This window comes from Aythya ferina (assembly GCF_964211825.1).
Source record: "Aythya ferina genome assembly, chromosome: 7".
In the NCBI taxonomy this organism is placed as follows: Eukaryota; Metazoa; Chordata; class Aves; order Anseriformes; family Anatidae; genus Aythya; species Aythya ferina.
The window spans coordinates 4,186,190-4,202,847 of record NC_140302.1 but is presented as its reverse complement, the minus strand read 5'-3'; the positions used below and the strand labels follow the sequence as shown (position 1 = coordinate 4,202,847).

The 16,658-nt window shown below is 38.3% G+C and overlaps 2 protein-coding genes across 10 annotated transcripts in view; one reads left to right on the top strand and one right to left on the bottom strand.

Annotated features, from left to right (window-relative positions):
• CTNNA3 (catenin alpha 3) overlaps window positions 1-16,658 on the top strand; it is a 468,549-nt gene that overhangs the window by 171,577 nt on the left and 280,314 nt on the right. The window lies entirely within an intron of this gene.
• LRRTM3 (leucine rich repeat transmembrane neuronal 3) overlaps window positions 1-16,658 on the bottom strand; it is an 89,610-nt gene that overhangs the window by 45,254 nt on the left and 27,698 nt on the right. The window contains exon 3 of one of the 3 annotated variants that reach the window (XM_084526491.1): window positions 8,412-8,452. The exons of the other annotated variants lie outside the window; for them this stretch is intronic. Coding sequence (XP_084382617.1) covers window positions 8,447-8,452 — 6 coding nt within the window. The 3' untranslated portion in view covers window positions 8,412-8,446. Of the gene's footprint in view, window positions 1-8,411; window positions 8,453-16,658 lie in introns of those variants that run through there. 3 annotated transcript variants of the gene reach the window in all.

The window sequence follows — 16,658 nt, the reverse complement described above, 5'->3', positions numbered from 1 at the left end:
TTGCCATTTTTTTTAGAGATTTCAAAAAAAAAAAAAAAAAAAAAAAAAAAAAAGAATAGAGTTAGTAACTTCCAAATTATTTCTTGCATCTAGGTAATAAAGGTTGGTTATTGACAATTAACAATTGAGCTAATTTTCTGTTCCGATAAAACAAGGTGGTCATCATCAGGATTTGAAAAGTAGTTTTTTACAGGGACATGAAAGCTAGTGTTTCACTTTTAGACAGAACATTTTTCTCAAAGTTTTTAATTCATTAATACCTTTTGTTCAATTTTCACAGCTCAGCTTTTTGGCAATTTAATTTATTTTTAATTTCTAAGTGCTTTAATGGCAAGCATTGTAGAAATTCAGTGACAGAGTTTTTAAGCCTCATATTTGACTCCACTGTAGAACTGACATTTCTAATGACACAAATAGTTGTGCCTTCCTGTATCTTTTGAAAATACACATCACCTGTGTGTTAAAAAGATACAGGTAAAGAATAGTCTAGCTGGCTAAAAACTGACAGGACGGGAGCCATACTGGTGCATATGATATGGAACCACATCTTCTTACCCAGATGAAACAAGAGCAAAATTTTGCCTATGGCTTAATATCATTTCTTCTTCCACTTTTACTGTACTTTAGTAATTTTTGGTAGACCGTCCTTTAGATGGACTGTCAGTTCTCAGGTTAATATCCATCAAAAAGTTGAAAGCTCCAGAGAAGTCTGCAAGATTTGTTTGGCTTGAAAAGTAAATGCACATTGACTTTTAATTTTCAAGTCCCAAAGCTGTGTACAAGACTTGTTGAATAAAAACAGTATGTAGGTTTTTTTCCCTAAAAAATAAAAAAGGTCATTTACCAGTCACTATATTGGGCAGAACAGCTCTTCTAAGAAATAAATCGATAGACTTCTTGACTCCGCTCTACTTCGCAGTCTGCTCTGCTAGGAAGTTAGCTGAGAAAAAGTAACTTCCCAAGATGAAGCCACCCTCACTTACCAGCACATTTCATCACCATGTGGTTTACAAGGTGGCTGGCTATATTTGGTAACGTTCATTGTGCTTTTTAAATGTGATTGGTACAGCTCAGAAAGCTAAAGGCAGGTTCACAATGCTTCAGCTCTCTTACCCAGCAGAGAGTACTCATTTTTTCAGTACTGGTGAAACCCATTTTTCTTTAGAGTGATGGGCATCCATCCAAATGTGTACTTTCAAGGCAATTAACAATTATTCTTTTTGCAAACTTAGCAACTACTACTGATGGGTATTGGTGGAAAGCACAGCATTACCAGGTGTTCAGAGCTGATGGAAGCTTTTCCTGCCTTGGAGGGGTAAGTTAGTTCTTTTCAGTTCTGTTGCATCGAATGAGCTGAACAGTCCACTGCATCTTTCCTTCAATATGAACATTTATACACTCTCTCTCTTTACATTTTGCTCCCTATGTTCACAGAATCCATTAGAACTGTTTTTAAGAGCTGTGTCATCTACTAAATTAGGCCAAAATAGATTAACTGGTTAAAAAGGAAGAAGAAAGGAGATAGATTGACGTGTGCACATACATAAACATTCAAAACCATTATAATTTCCTAAGGAAATAGTGCTTAAAAGCAGCAGAAACCTTCAAACCCAAACAGCTCTGCTCCTCTAGATATTACTCTCTTCTCCCAGCGTTTTTGAGAGCATTACTGGAGATAAGTAAAGACAAGTTTCATACAGCTGTTTACTAAAGCTCTTGGGGAAAGTCTAGCAAAATATGCTTTCATAAATAAAACAGAGTTAATTAAGAACCACTTGAAAAGCTAGCACAGGGGAAAGTTGGGAGAAAATTACCATGTAATGTGAATGTGGTTAGCAGAAGCATAATTCTAGCTGAAATGAGGCAGATACCTTACTGGGAGCTTGATTCATCCATTCTTTCTCATGTTGGGTAGCATCTTATTAAACAAATGATGCCATTAAAATTGATGGAACTACTCGGCAATAATGGCAGCAGAAAAGGCCTTCCCTAGGTAACTTGCAGCTAGAAATGTGATAAATGCCTGATAAAGTTATAGAGAAGGGTACTGTGTAAATGCAGGAAAAGACAATTGTAATATACGTGTTTATTTTTCAGAAGTCAGAAGCAATGAATTGTATAAAAAATGCAAAGGGGATAGTGGTTTCCTGTAACAGGGTAGGCAAATAATAGCGCATTTCCTAAATCAGGTTTACATAGTTAGAAATGTACAGCAAACCTGATCTTTGAGGATAGGGTGTCTCAGAACGTGGTAGCTAGATGTCTAGTCTGTGTCAGTGGACAGTAGCTGGCAACTGCTAAGGCCATTATCTTCTACTGTGTGATTGCATCTGAGAGGGCAGTTTGGTTTGAATCTGTTTCCAAGTGGTCAGATGAGAGCAGCATAGCTCTTGGGAAGTTGTCTGAGCGCTGGTCTCATCTGAATGTGGCACAGTGACTAAGTGATGAGGCTGTAAAGTCTCTGGATAGGTATACCTGAATGGAAAGGATCTTGGGAGGTTTGTGCCTTGCAATGTCCCTTGGCCTCCTTGTTGGTTTCTGCATATGTTTCATGCACGTGGAAAACACCTAATACTGCTTGTTTGTATTAGCACTAAACTTCAGTATGCAGAATCTGTACTCAGCTATCATTTTTTACTTCAGATCTGCTCACAATCTGGCTAAGGTTGCCTCGGTACTGCAGAACAGATTATATAATGACTAATATCTGGGTTACCTGTTGGGAGAAGAGCACATGTTTTGAAACAAATGTGAAGAGGAAAGCTGCTGAAATTTTATGGATCTTGCAAAAAATAATTTGCACTTGCTGTACATTGTAAACACCTAATTTGTTGGTCCCCTTTGGCATTTTGGCAGATGCTTAACTTCATCTAGCGGTGCTAACAAAATCGGTTGTGATGAGAGTGGCTTCACCTTGAGAAGTTGCTTTTTCTCAGCTAACTTCCTAGCAAACTGCTAGGTAGAGGGGAGTCAAGAAGTTTTATAGATGTGTTGCTTAGGAGAGCTGCTCTGCCCAATATAGGGACTTTACAAAGACTGGGATGCTGATCTGATCTAGGATTTTGATTCAAGATCATCTGACTTTTATTTATTTATTTATTTATTGCTCCTTTTTTTTTTTTCTTTTTTTTTTTTTAAGTCCCAGTTTCTTTCGTAGCATTTGGCAGAGCATCAGTCGCAGCTGAGGTGGGATTAACCTCACCCACCTTTGTCTTCTGCTTTAGTGCAGGATGGAGACCTACAGGACTGCCGAGAGCCAGTTTCCTACTGAAGAATGCATTTTTGTCTTTATTGGGTAGAGTGGAGTTTGATTATAGCAAGACCTGTGGCTGCTGGCATGGCAAGTGAGAACTTTGGGTGAGGAAGAAAAAAAGAAAGTTTGCAAATCTGCAAAACAAGGCAGCTACAGCAGTTCTAGTTGCAGTGTATGGTAGAATGAAGTAGAGAGCTGTAGGTTGCTCTAGAGAAAGAGCAAATAAATTACTAGCCCTATTTGCCTAATTGTCCAGGGAAAGAACAGCTATTAGGCATTGCAGAATTTACACACGCACATGACAATAAGAACTACACTCAGAGCATTTCTAAGACCTTTGAGCTGTGAAAGTACTGGATGGAAGGCTATATAAGACCTGAAAACTGTCAAATTCACATGCGTGAGTTGGGCTTTCTGCTCTATTCAGATAAATGCTGTCTGTTAGCATTTCATTTCATCAAATACACTTGTTAGAAAGCCGTATTTTGAAAATTCATCTGTATTTCACAGTTTTGGTATTTCTGATCATATTTTATATTCACGTTCTCCATTTTTTTTTAGCTTCATAGTGCTGGCAACTTTCAGGATCTCACCAAGACCCCTAAATGGCATTTCATTTCATTCATTTTTAAGAGAATTACATACAGCACGAGTGAGGAAAACTAAACTGATATAATCTGTTGCCTTTACACAAACTACTTGCTGAATTAATTTCACTGACTGTCAACAGGTGAAAGGAAGGTGAGAATTTAGGAAGGGTTTGGTAAAATGGCAAGCTTTAAGTGTATTTTTCAATTTAATACTCAGGTTTAAAATCTGCCAGCTATGTCCTCAGCCCATGCCTTATACTTGGGAGATGGGAAGCAAATATTATTTCATCTTCTTGGGGATTATTCTGGGGTGAAATGTGGGGGAAAAAAGGGAGGAAGGGTAAGGGAATTGCCCCTTTATGCACTTCTAGTTGCACGTCAGCACTCCCTGATGTGTTAAACACTGTTTGTTTGCTTGGTTTTGGTGAGAACTGTTTTTTGTGTGTGGGCTGTCAAACCGGACTTCACAACTATGTGCCACATGCATGCCATGTCCCAAATGCTATCCTGTTTTATCTGCTGGAAGCCAGATTCCTTCCAGCCATTGGTATTTATGCCCAGTAAGAGGACATAGTCATCAGTAAACAACTTAGCATGCTTAAAACACTTGCTGCTGTGTTCATTCAGTGCTGCCAAATTCCAAGCCATATTAGCAGCCTCCTAACTGAGCTGTCTGTGCCCTTCATTGGTGTACCCTGAATGTTCACAATAATGTCAAGCCAGTTTTGGCAGTATTGTTGCCCACACAAAGCAGGTGTTTGGTTGGGAAGGACCAATGGATGTGACATCTTTACATGCCTTTCCTATACACAAGGCTTTGTTTTTTTCAAGATAATTTCTCTACTGTGCAAATTGTAGGGATATTGTTTGAAAGATAGCTTTTATTCAAACAAAATGTTTGCGTTTAGTTTAGAATTTTACAAAGGCATTTTCATTCTTTGCCACCAGGATTTTTTTTTCTGTATTTGTTTTCCTACCCTTTTCAGTACTCATATAATAATTAATAAAGATGGCAGTAGCAGTGTAGGGTACAGTGCTGTGAGTTTTGAGTGGTTTGGGAATGTTTGTGTAGAAGATTGCTTAGAGGCTCTGTAGGACAACCATCATACACAGAGCACCAGGTGCACAAAGGCTGTATTTTAAAGTTTTAAAACTAATATAAGATTAAGGTAAATTTTTTGTACAGGGGTCTATTTTTAATCTAGTTGCATTTTTACAGTAGAATTAAAACATGGTTTCAAGAGACTCAGGGTGATAAACCTTGAAATATAGAATCACAGAGTCATTAAAGTTGGAAAAGAGCTTCAAGATCATCTGGTCCAATAATAATAACGAATAATAATAATAATGAATAATAATAACACTGAATGTTGCCATTTCTACAGCAACGGAAGTCCCTTGAAAAAGGGAATTTATACTTGATTTCAGTGGGATGCAACAAAGTAAAAGAATCTGTTCTCTCTTCATCATGTTTCTGGGTACTCTGGGTAAAGGACAGTGTGTGATGTGGTTAATGCATAGGTTTGATTTATCCTGAAAGGTGGAATGAGTTTGGCCCGTTACAATTAGCTTGAGGTAGATTTTAAATGAACCTGATGATATCATATCTGGCTACTTCTTCTTTTCCTGTATTTCTGAGGCATCTTTATTACTCATTGTGCTGAATACATGATTTGTAGTTTGTTGGCACTGTTTCTATACTTAGTGATTTAGATTTTCTTTTATGGAACACATGCGGATTTTATTCTTTAATGCAGGGGACAGTAGCTTTTATCATTTGGTTTTGGAACCTCATACTTAGCTCTTGCTAGCCTGTTGACAACCAGCCTTCTGTCTCGTATATACTCTTGCCTGTTTGGTTTGTCATGTGCAAATTTTGTTTTCCAAGTTTGCTTTTCTACTTAGAGTGACAAATGTAATCCATTACATTACTTAATAATTTTGATAGCTTAATGTAGGAAGTATTAAATTCACGTAGCACCTCAGATCAATTGTGTTTTTTATTTGTGGCTTGTAAGAAGCTTATGTATTCCTTGCCAACATCTGGCAGTGCGGAAGCATGGATGAAACCGAATGGAATTTGCACTTTGCTATGAATTCTGTTTGCCTCGGTGCCTAACAGAGTGCTTTTACTACACTGTGATCTTTGGACAGATCTGCCTTTATCCTCGTATAGGCAGTAAATACTATTGCTTTGAGAGGAAGATGCAGAGGAAACTGCAAATGGAGTTTGAAGCGTTTTCTGTTACCCCACCCAAATCTTCATTAAAAATTCATAAAATTTGTTCTTTTTTTTTTCTCCCCTCAATTGTTATCAATAATGTTGATTAGTACTCCCTTTCTACAAATTTTTATCAAGTGGGGAGTTGCTCTCATTTCCCTCATTTTTCCCAAACTAAACCTATTTAACTCATCAGAAGAAATGTGAACAATATTCCTTTTGATTTTTCTTTTCTCATCCATTTTGCCTTTTTCTTTTATTTTCCTTAAAATGCACTATCTGTAACTGGATGTAGTGTATCAGCTTAGGCTGGTTGGAGTAAAATTCTGCTAGGCATCCTGTGCTTTTTGCAAGATATCCCGGAGCTAACATTAATTGCTTATCTTATATGAAGGTAACTGGTTATCTGTTCTTTTCTCTCTCCAATCCCATTTTTTTAATAATAATTCTTCCTGAGTACTTTCTTATCCAGATTTGCCAGCAGCTGTATTTTCAGCTTTTCTTGAAAATGTTTTCCTCCTAAATTCAAGTGTGCAGGCTAATTAGGACAATGGGGCAGAATTTAAAAAATGAAGATGTTCCCATTCACCTGCATTTCTCCTGAAATTTAATTAAATAACGAGTGTTACAGTATCCTATACATAATAAATTGTAGTGACCCATTTCCACAGCACTTGTACACCATGGATTAAGTAGTTTTGATGTCACTAATGCTTCATCTGATCTGCATTTCAGATGTCTGGAAATTCTTCTGGTTAGTTATTAGTGAGAATCTTAGAATTTCAGACGTATTTGTTATAGCACACACCTTTTCAGACTGAGTTATTTTCCTTGGCTTATCAGAATTGTTATCTTTTCCCTTCCCCACAGCCGTTTCCTGGTCCATTTGAAATCACAAAGAGAGAGGACTAATGGTCTCTGACACTGAAATGAAGCTCAGGCACCATCCAATTCCCATGATAAAATGCTAGCAAGTCTTTCATCAGCTTCCCTAAGAGTTATTTCAGATTGAGACCAGTTTTATCTGCTAAACAGCAGTAGGATTATTTCTCTAGACTTGCTGCTTGAATTATAGTTGGGTTCTACCCTATTTTTTATTTCTTTTAACACAGATACCACCAGAGTCAATTAAATTTAGTGTTAGCGTATTATGGGATTGGGAATTTTTTGTTTGACAGGTTATATATTTAATAGGTGTTATATCAATAAATACTTCTTAATGCTATGCTGTTTTGTACTACTTAAAATCAGTAATATTTAAAGCTTGCTTGCATCATAAATTCAAAATGCTTTCCAAACATATTAGAGGTTTATTTTGCTAGTCTTCCTCTTGTGGGGTTATAAACATTATATGTGTATGAACTTCGGGAAGCAGAATGCGTGTATCCCTGAGTTTCAGTACTAATAGGTATGACTCATTTTCTTTCATCTTCAAATAGGAAAGATTACTCTGTGAACTTGGCTACTAATTGAGAATTCAGTAATTGAGAAAATATGACAACATCAAATTTTATAGCATGATAAAGGAACAGTCATGGTCATGGTTTCGTTTGTTTATTCAGCCTGGCAGCAGCATAATCACTTACAGTCTCCCCAGGGGGACTTCTGGTCTGCTAAGGGCTCCACTGGGGAATATGTTGTTCCACATGCAGACTAGGGTTTCTCATTCAGCCTTTTTAGAAATTCTGGTTTTCTGTGAAGCTGAAGCTTTGTAGGAATACTTCTTAAGCTTCTTTTTGACAGAGGTCAATGGAATTAACTGTTTTGCATTATCTTTTTAAAATTAGGCCTCTACACCTGTTTATGTGCAAAGCAGTTCTCCCTTAGAAAGTTGTTTCCCCACATAGTGGAATTTCCATTGAAGAAAAATGACTTTGTCCTCAGGGAGAAGGAACAAATGAATTGTTCACTCATCTCATTCCAATTATCTCTTTCAACTCAGTATCATTTTAAAGGCTGGGTTTTCTACAAACATACAGATAGGATATTCCACACTGCATGTTAATGTGGGTAATGAAATGGTGAAGAAATATCTAACTATTGTTGCATTACATTAAAACCAAACAAAAAAATATATATATAATTTTGTCATTTGTGGTCAAGGAGGAGGCTATGAAATCAAGTTTCACAATAGAAAGGTAGAGGGTTCCTATCTTAATTCATGGTTATATAATCATGTCAAATGAAGATCAATCAGTTCTTCAGCATTAACTAGTTTTGAACAGAATTTGTTTGTTGTCAGTCACATTAGTCTATGCTATCAGACATTTTAAGACTTCACAATGTGCACAAAGCACTAAAAAATTCTACAGTAGTTTACAAAACTTTTTCACTTACTTCTTCCAACCATGTTTCAAGGATTCAGTGGTACCAGCCATCATTTCAGACCTATGGAGGTCAATATTTACAGCATTAGATTTCTTTGAGTCACTAGCTTAACCTTTATTTTAATATATAATGAAAAGGGGAAGAATAATTCTCAGTGTTCAAGAATAGTAGGAAAATACTACCTCTATTCTTCCATAATCTGGTTTCACTTTCCAGTAAAGCAGTTATATTAGGGAACGTATTTTGTCAACTCTCAAAAACCATTTCAGTAAACTATCTTTCATGAGTTTCTCATTAGTTCTCAGTGAAGCCCAAGAAGCTAGTTTCAATGACACTGTGCTATACTTTATTATTCACCATGCTATACCAAATTCTCCTGGAATTAATCAAGTGAAAAATCATCTTTACTAAAGGTTTTGTTTTTAAAGTGGTTTATACCTACAGCTTTAAGTAGTCTCTCCTGCTATGTAATACACTGTGAAAGTATTGAAGACCTAAACTATGTTTGAGTGAACCTGCTGTAACGGCGTGTTCATGGGAACTGTGAGCCAAGAAAGAACTCATATATTTTGAGTTCAGTATTCATGGAAAATACTAGGAAGATCATAGTCTTCAGGGATGTATGGCTTAGCAAGTGAATAGGTAAATTGTGCAAAATTGGTCTTAAATTTTTCACTGCAAGGATGAGCTCTCAGTATTTATCAACATCAACAATATTTTTAGCATTTTCATAGATTGGCAGTGAACATACTCAATTTCATGAATAAGTTCAGCAAAGAGTATCCTAAGAACTGTTGAAATGAAAGGAAGGGTAGGATCACCATTTTTAAGGACAGGTCTATCACAGATGTTTGTCAAACTCCTGATTCATATGGGTCTTGCTTCATCTTAGTCCTTTTCCTCTAAGATTTCATTAGTATTTGTGATGCGCAGTACTGGAAGAATTTAACAGTTATACCCACATGCTAAGTGCTAGCTTCAATGAAGAACGTTTCATGTTCATTTTTTGCAGTAACATCTTTGTTTCTGGAATTGTCCTGGATTTCTGTTTACATTTGTGGTCTTAGTTCCAAGACTGCTTGATAAAGCCTCTCTGCTTTCTTTTCCTCCTCTTCCTCTCTGTCTACCAGATATGAGATGAACTGTGATGTGCTTCTGAAGAGGTCCTTTGGCTAAATTACATTTGGCTGAAGCCAGGTTGTTTCAGCAAGACCCCTAAATTAAGTGTCATCTTGGTACCTCTCACCTTGTTCATACATTACAGGACTGCCAAAAACTCTCAATATGGGTTTTGCTTCTGCCAGAAGAGATTTTATTTTGATTATGCTACAGTTCTTGTTGCAGTAGGTTAATTGTTCACAGCGTTTTCTTTAGCATCACCTTTCTAAAATAAAGGTCCTGATTTTTGAGAAATACTAAGATGTAATGTATGAGATGAGCAGAAGCAACAAAAGGTTAAAATCTTCTGTACCTTGAACACATACGCTTTAACTTCTTAAAATATATTATAAATGATGTAAATGTTCCTAGAATCTGAAATATTATGTACAGTTCTGGAAATAAAAAGATAGCTATTTAGAAAAAAAAAAAAAAGGGAAAATATTCTGAATTTATTCTTAAGAATTACACTAAATACAGAAGTTACTCCACTTGTTCTCATGTCAGCGGTGGAACAACAGTGTTAAGTTCAGCCCAGTTCTGCTCCCATGTTCCACCTGAGGACCTTTGCTAGAACATTATTTTCACAAGTGAATTTCTGAAAAGTACCTTTTATCCAGCTGAAGGATTTTTTTTTTTCCTGCTTTGTTAATATGCCTGCCTTACTGGTTAAGAAAGAGAAATTTCAGTGCATTTTGTGCAGATGAGCTGGAGTGGAAGCCCACAAGGTAACCACTTCTGTGTAACACTCCGCTTGCATGGCTGATGGCTTCTGGGTCCAACCTGCACAGCTGTGGGAGTTTGCCAGCACAAAATTGAGGAACCTGCACTGTGTGAGGCATAATCTGATCTGCCGTGTGTCTGTGTGCTGTGTAACAAATTCGAGTTGTGTTGGATTTCAGCTTTTAGTTTGAGAAAAAATTTCTTGCCTCCAAAGCTGGAAAGAAAAATGCAAAAGCTTCAAAGAAAAACCTCCAAAGGTTAACTTGACAGAGCTGTGTTGAGTCTAAAACACAGCATAACAACTTGCTTGTACCCTGTTAATATAACTGAAGTTTGCGTTCTTTTTGATTTTATCAATAACCAATTGTTTCAATTATTTTTTCAATTATGTTCAGAAGCCAACTGTGTAAGTATATAAAAGCTAGGTATGATCTCACATCTTCATGCAAAATTTTATTTATACCTTCAAAATTTTTGTAGTAAATGGGAAGAAGTATATGACCTTAGATTTATACTGTGCTCCCCTTTATATAAGTAAAGATAAATTCAGCTCTTCTCCACCAAATTTCTTTGTCTGCATTTCTGGCTGTAGGTACTGACTTCCATCACTTTCAGTACATTTTGGAGTGGGTCCCAGAAGAGCTGGAAGTATAGACAAATTTTCAAGCAATGGCTGCATCAAAGACCTTGTTGGTTTTTTATGAGTCATCTACAAAAGCAGTTGCTTGCCTTAGAAAGCATTCCCAGTCCAGAATGAGAGAGATGAAGGGGGGGGGGGGGGGGGGATCTAACAAAAAACCCTGCAAGAAGAGTTTGTCAGGTGTGGAGCTAGAGATAAGCCAGAAAGAGAGACTTCTTAGTGGTTAAACAAGGACAAGGGCCTAGAGAATTGCCAAAAGACTGTCCTTTAATCTATTTAGTGTCATTGAGGAAATCAAAGAGGAGCTTCAAAGATGGTTTGTCTGAGCAGGTCCTGAAAAGAAATCAATTGATTGTTTACGAACAAATATAAGTGGTAGTTCTGGTTATAAAAATACTTTTATTTTGTTTTTGAATGATTGCATCTTGATTTGCAGAACTGGAGCTGCTGCCATTTGATTCCTCCTTGAGGTTGTCTCAGAAGTTAAGTTCTGTCTGTCTGTATCTGCAAAATGTGGTGGTCTAACCAAAAAACACACAGAAATCAGCATTAAAGCTCAGAGGTATGAAGTCGGTTTATATAAAGTAATGAGATAAATAACTGAAAATAGAAAAGAGATTTCTAGAACTTGAACATCTTTTTTTTTGCAAATTGGTTGTTTATGGAGAATTCATAGCCAAAAGTTCTTTCCCGACACCTCGCTAAACAGTGTCATGTTGTAGGAAGTCTAAAATCTGTCTCTGCTAAACATTGCATACATTGTCTTGTTTGCAGTCTCTCAGGCACAGGGAGGATTCCTGTCTCATAGCTTACTGCTGTGAAAGAAGCCTCAGCGATTTGAGCAGGATGGAGATGTTTATAAAGAAGCGGTGGCTGGGACTTGCTCAGAATCACAGGGAGTTGCTGTAAAGGGAGGAGAGTTGCCCGGGACCACGGCTATTTTCTGTGTCTAGATGGAGCCGGGGCCTTTCCCGCATGTGGTTTCATGCTCTCTTTAACCTAAGTGTGGTTGTGAGGTGCTTGGGCTGAGCCTAAGCAGCATCCCAAGACAGGAACTGATCCAGCCTAAAAGGAACTGGACAAGACTTTGAAAACAGCAACAAAACATAGTTTGCAGTTGAATCAGTGCCCTGTGTGAAACGCCAGATTCTGCTCTGTGTGTGCAGTACCAGGTCTAGTGCCAGCGCAAAGGAGGAAGAGAAAATCCCGACTTTGTTTCCCATCCTCTTTCGCAGCAGTCACTAATTAGGTCAGCTTAAAGCAACTGAGAAGCTGCAGCCTGGGGAGGAAAAGATCAGCAAATTCTCCTTGATAAGGGTTTCTCTCTCATTACCTAGTCTGCTAATTTTCCTGAAGGCCTTGCAGACGATACATAGACTACGGATTGTCTTTTGTCAGCAGCAGGGTCTAGTTTGTGTGGCAAAGGCATGCTGAGGGCTCAGTGCTCGGTCCCCCAGCCCTCCCTGCCCACAGAAGCCTGGAGCTTCCCTGGGATGCTCCAAGCACCACTGGTACTGCTTGTCAGCACTTTTTTCCTCGTTTCCTTTTCCTGACACCTAACAGCTACTCTGGTGCTCTAAAGGATTCACCTCTGCATTTCACTGGTAGTATAGTTTACAGCTAGAGGTGTGTCTGTTATCACAGGGCTTGGAGAGTAGTTTTGCATCAGCAGTTGCTTTTGGAAGCTGAGATACATGTTGTTAAAAACAAACAAGTGAACAAACCCAAAAATGCTGAGAAAAGTGTTTATTTTTTCCATGCTGATATCACAACATTTCATCAGCTGGATGGATTGAATCAAACAAATGGTTTTAAAAACCATGAGAAACTTGGTAATTCAGATACTGATTTGGGACTGAGGTGATAGTTTAAATCCCAGCTCTACCTAATTTGAAAGGAGCAGCTAAAAATTACCCCCAGATCTGACTTTGTCTTTCTCAGGCAGAACTCGGAACTTAAGAGTTGATTTTCAGCCACATGTGGAACAGTGTCCCAGCCATTGGGAAAAAAATGAAATCAAAATGTTCTGTTTTCATCCTTAAACAGAACAAAAATGGTGTCAAAGCCCCTCACCATTGTCCTGTGGTTCTAATTACAAATGAGGTGAAATCTACACCAAGGGAATCATGGACATTACTCGCTGGGAAGTGATAGACCTTGCAAGGCTTACCTAAGGGAACCACTTTGAAGTTTCAATTGTAAATCCTTGGGGTTTTCTACTGTTTCAGCACAGTGCCCTGCTGGCTAATGAGTCTTGGCTCTCATGTAGGAAATATTATTTGTTATCTGCACTCTTTGGGCAGAAGGGAGAGTCCTAAATTTGCAGGAGCTCTGCTTGTCCTAAAGCTTTTAATTTATTCTGATTATATTCTCGGTCTTCTGTTCTTTCAGACCTAGATAAATAGTGATGTCCCGTGGAAAATAGCTACTCATATGAGTTATTGGTAATTCCATTGATTAGCATTAGCCATTATTAGGCCACAGTCTGGCCCTTAAGCTTTGTTTTTCCTTTTTTTTTTTTTAAAAAAAAAATTCTAACATATTTAAAGCAGACATTAGCCCTGGTCAGTTCAGGACCTGAGCAAATCCTTCAATCCTTCACAACGAATCATTTGCTCTAGACTTTATGTGCTGATTATGGATTTTTGGGGTGTGAATCCTAATGCCATATTAATAAAATTTCCATTTATATATAACTTTCAGTTATATTGATTCATAGTATACTTTTTATTTATTAATGTTTAATTCTGAATTTAAAAAAAAGAAAAAAAAAGAAAAAAGGGGGATGTTTCTTTACTGGTATTAGGTGGCAGAGTCGTGTGAGAGAACTCTTGTTTCCTGACTTCTCAAGTAGGTAGCTGGTTTTGGCTTGCATACAGATATAAAATGATACCAAATAATAAGCTTGAGACTCAGGCCAGGAAAATGTAATCACTCAAATGTATGGGAAGTAGACAGGGCTGTTAGATTGGTAATAAGGAATTAATTTTAAAAGACTGTTCTGGAAAATCTGCCCACGTTGGGAAGTCCTAGTATTACAATGAAACGCTGATTCCATCTATGTGCAGAGCTTCTGTATGGCAGGCTCCTTTCAGGATCACTGCAAGCAGGATGAATTCCTCCTGGTCAATGACAAGGCACACAGACTTTGAGCTAATCTTTAAATTATGCACCTTTTGAAATGATGCTAGTGTAACGATGCAATATGAGCCTCATGAGAACATCTTTCTGAGCAAAATTCTCCCGCAGACTCATACTTAATTGTTTGGCTTGCTCAGAGACCCTGGACGTGGGGACCCTTTATGGAAGTGGTTGGCAGGAACTGTAATGCTGTCTGCTTCAGAGGAGATGCTGTATCATTCTTTTTGAGATTTTGAAATTATGAATAATTTTTGAAGCATGACAAACATGAATTAGGTTCATCCTGGTATTTTGAAAGACTCTTGTTTTGACATAAGAACTGTTCAGTGCACTGCTCTTCCTTCCTTCAGAGAACAGTAATGCTGAGTCACTGAGGACTCTATGTTATTTGAAAGGCCATATGCTTCTGATTAACACGAAGTGTAATGTATTAGCTTTTCTGAGGTTGAAGTTTGGAGGTGCTTCTTTTTTGATTCAGTGAAGCTGACTGGAGAATCTAGTCAAACCCTGGGAAGGTTTTTTCCATGTACCAGCTGATCTGGCAACTACAGCTGCGTTGGAGCGCTCAGTACCTCAAAGCACTGGTAGCTTATGGGCTATGCATTAATGCAAATATATTAAGAGTCTGTTGACGATGCTGGCAGAATTCTCACATTGTTAAATCAAATCCAAATTAAGGTTTAATTGCCAAATCCCAATCTCTTGTGTATTATAAAGGCTTTTCTTTTTCTCTTACTATTGTTAGGAGACGAACAACTAGCATAGCATATTAAATTAACATTTCTTCTAGAAATCACAATGGAACTATTTAATAGAGCTGCTTAAAAAGTGCCTTGTAGAAGTTAATAGAAAAATATTTAAAAGCTTTGCAGCAGAAGGTTTAATTATGAGCTGCCTAACACGCCTGGGCAGGAATCGAAAGCCCTTCTGTTCCTTCAGTGCCCTGAGCAGCCTCTAAATGGGGAGATTATTCCCCCGATGTTGTGTGTAGGGCTGAGGAGTGGGCAGGAATGGTGGGGAGAAGAGCTGAGAGCCTCCATCTCATCTGCTCCTGAGACAGTGGGCAGCACAGCTAGGTCAGCTTGCCAGGGCTGATGCTCTATGCCAGACACTTGCAGGAGGACCTGCAAACTGCTGCAGAAAACACATGGGCAGGGGAAGAGCAGTCTGGACTACCAGGTGCCCACAGACGGGTGGATTTTCTCCAAACCTGAGCATGGTGCACAGCTTTTGGGTGTTTAGGGCATAACTTTAAAACTAGTTTGAAATCAGTTTGTTTCAGTCCTCCTAAGGCTTTGTTCAAGGAAACAGTGATGAAACTGAAGGTGGTGGCTATGAAGGGCTGGTTTCAATGACTTGTTTTCTTTACTCCTGTTTTTAGAGCTGATTCAAAGATCCTTTTTTTTTTTTTTTTTGCCTTTGAAGTGTGTGTGTGTTTGTGAGAGGCTATGCACAACTTTTGTTTAGATTTATAAAACTGCAGTGCTTCAGTGAATCTCTAAGGCTTTCGTGCCTTACCTTGATTAACACAGTGCCTTTCTAAAGAGGAAACTACTACAAGGGAAAGCAGAAAACAGCCACCATAGCTGTGTTTCAGTGCTGTGTTTAACACTGCTACTTTAAACTGCAGAGCTACAGTCATCTGTATTTTTCTTTTAATCCCTTTCTGTCTCCAGAAGTGCTTGGATTCTCATCTTCGTTTTCCCATTTTAGATTTTCCCATTCCCTTAACTTGGCTTTTTCTTTCACTTCTGTAAAAGCTCTCCAGTGGGGATGTGCTGTACAAAGGACAGGAGCATGCTTTGAGGTTGTGGATCCTGGGCTCCCTACGTGGGCCAACAGGGAGGCCTGAAGGGGACTACAACAGCTGCCCTCTGCATCAGGCACACCAGCTGGCTTTGGGGGAGGCAGGGGCAGGAGCAAATAGAAGCAGAAGGGCTTATTTTAACAGGCCTGGTCACCTCCCACACAGCCTTCAGCTTCGGTTGTGTGCTTCCCTGCCCACAAGGCGAGTCCATAAGTATTCACTGCCTGGGCACTGGCTATCCTTCTCGTCATCAAATTTCTAAGTCTATTTGTGTTAGGTGTCTGCCATCCTGTCAGCTATCAAGTACCTATTGGAGTGTGATGAATAAGGGTTTAGAGAGTTGTGAAGGTAAGGGAGCAGTGAGGGTGAAAGAAAAACAATGCGTCTCTTAAACTTGACTAGCAACTCGGGATTTGTATAATTACAGTGTTCAACCAGCAAAATAACACCACTCCAGGAATTAATTTTACCTTGAAATAACAGAAGTGACTTGTAGGTACTGTCAGTGGAATGGCCAGAGCTAACCTTGTTGCAGAACCGTGTCCAAAAAATGTTAAAAGCCAGTATTTAAAGAAGTGCCCATTGGAGCCCAGTTCGGTTAACTTTTGTAAATCCCACCTGAGAGAGGTGGGATTGAGAATCTAGGAAGCTGGATTTTGTTGTATATGACAATTTTGATTTTACATTTAACACAATATCTACACAAAGGGTATAATTTTAAATCAATTTCTAGATGTTTAATAAATGGTTGTGAAGAGCTCTCATCTGTTTTTGGAGTCCTAGGTCAAGTTGCAACA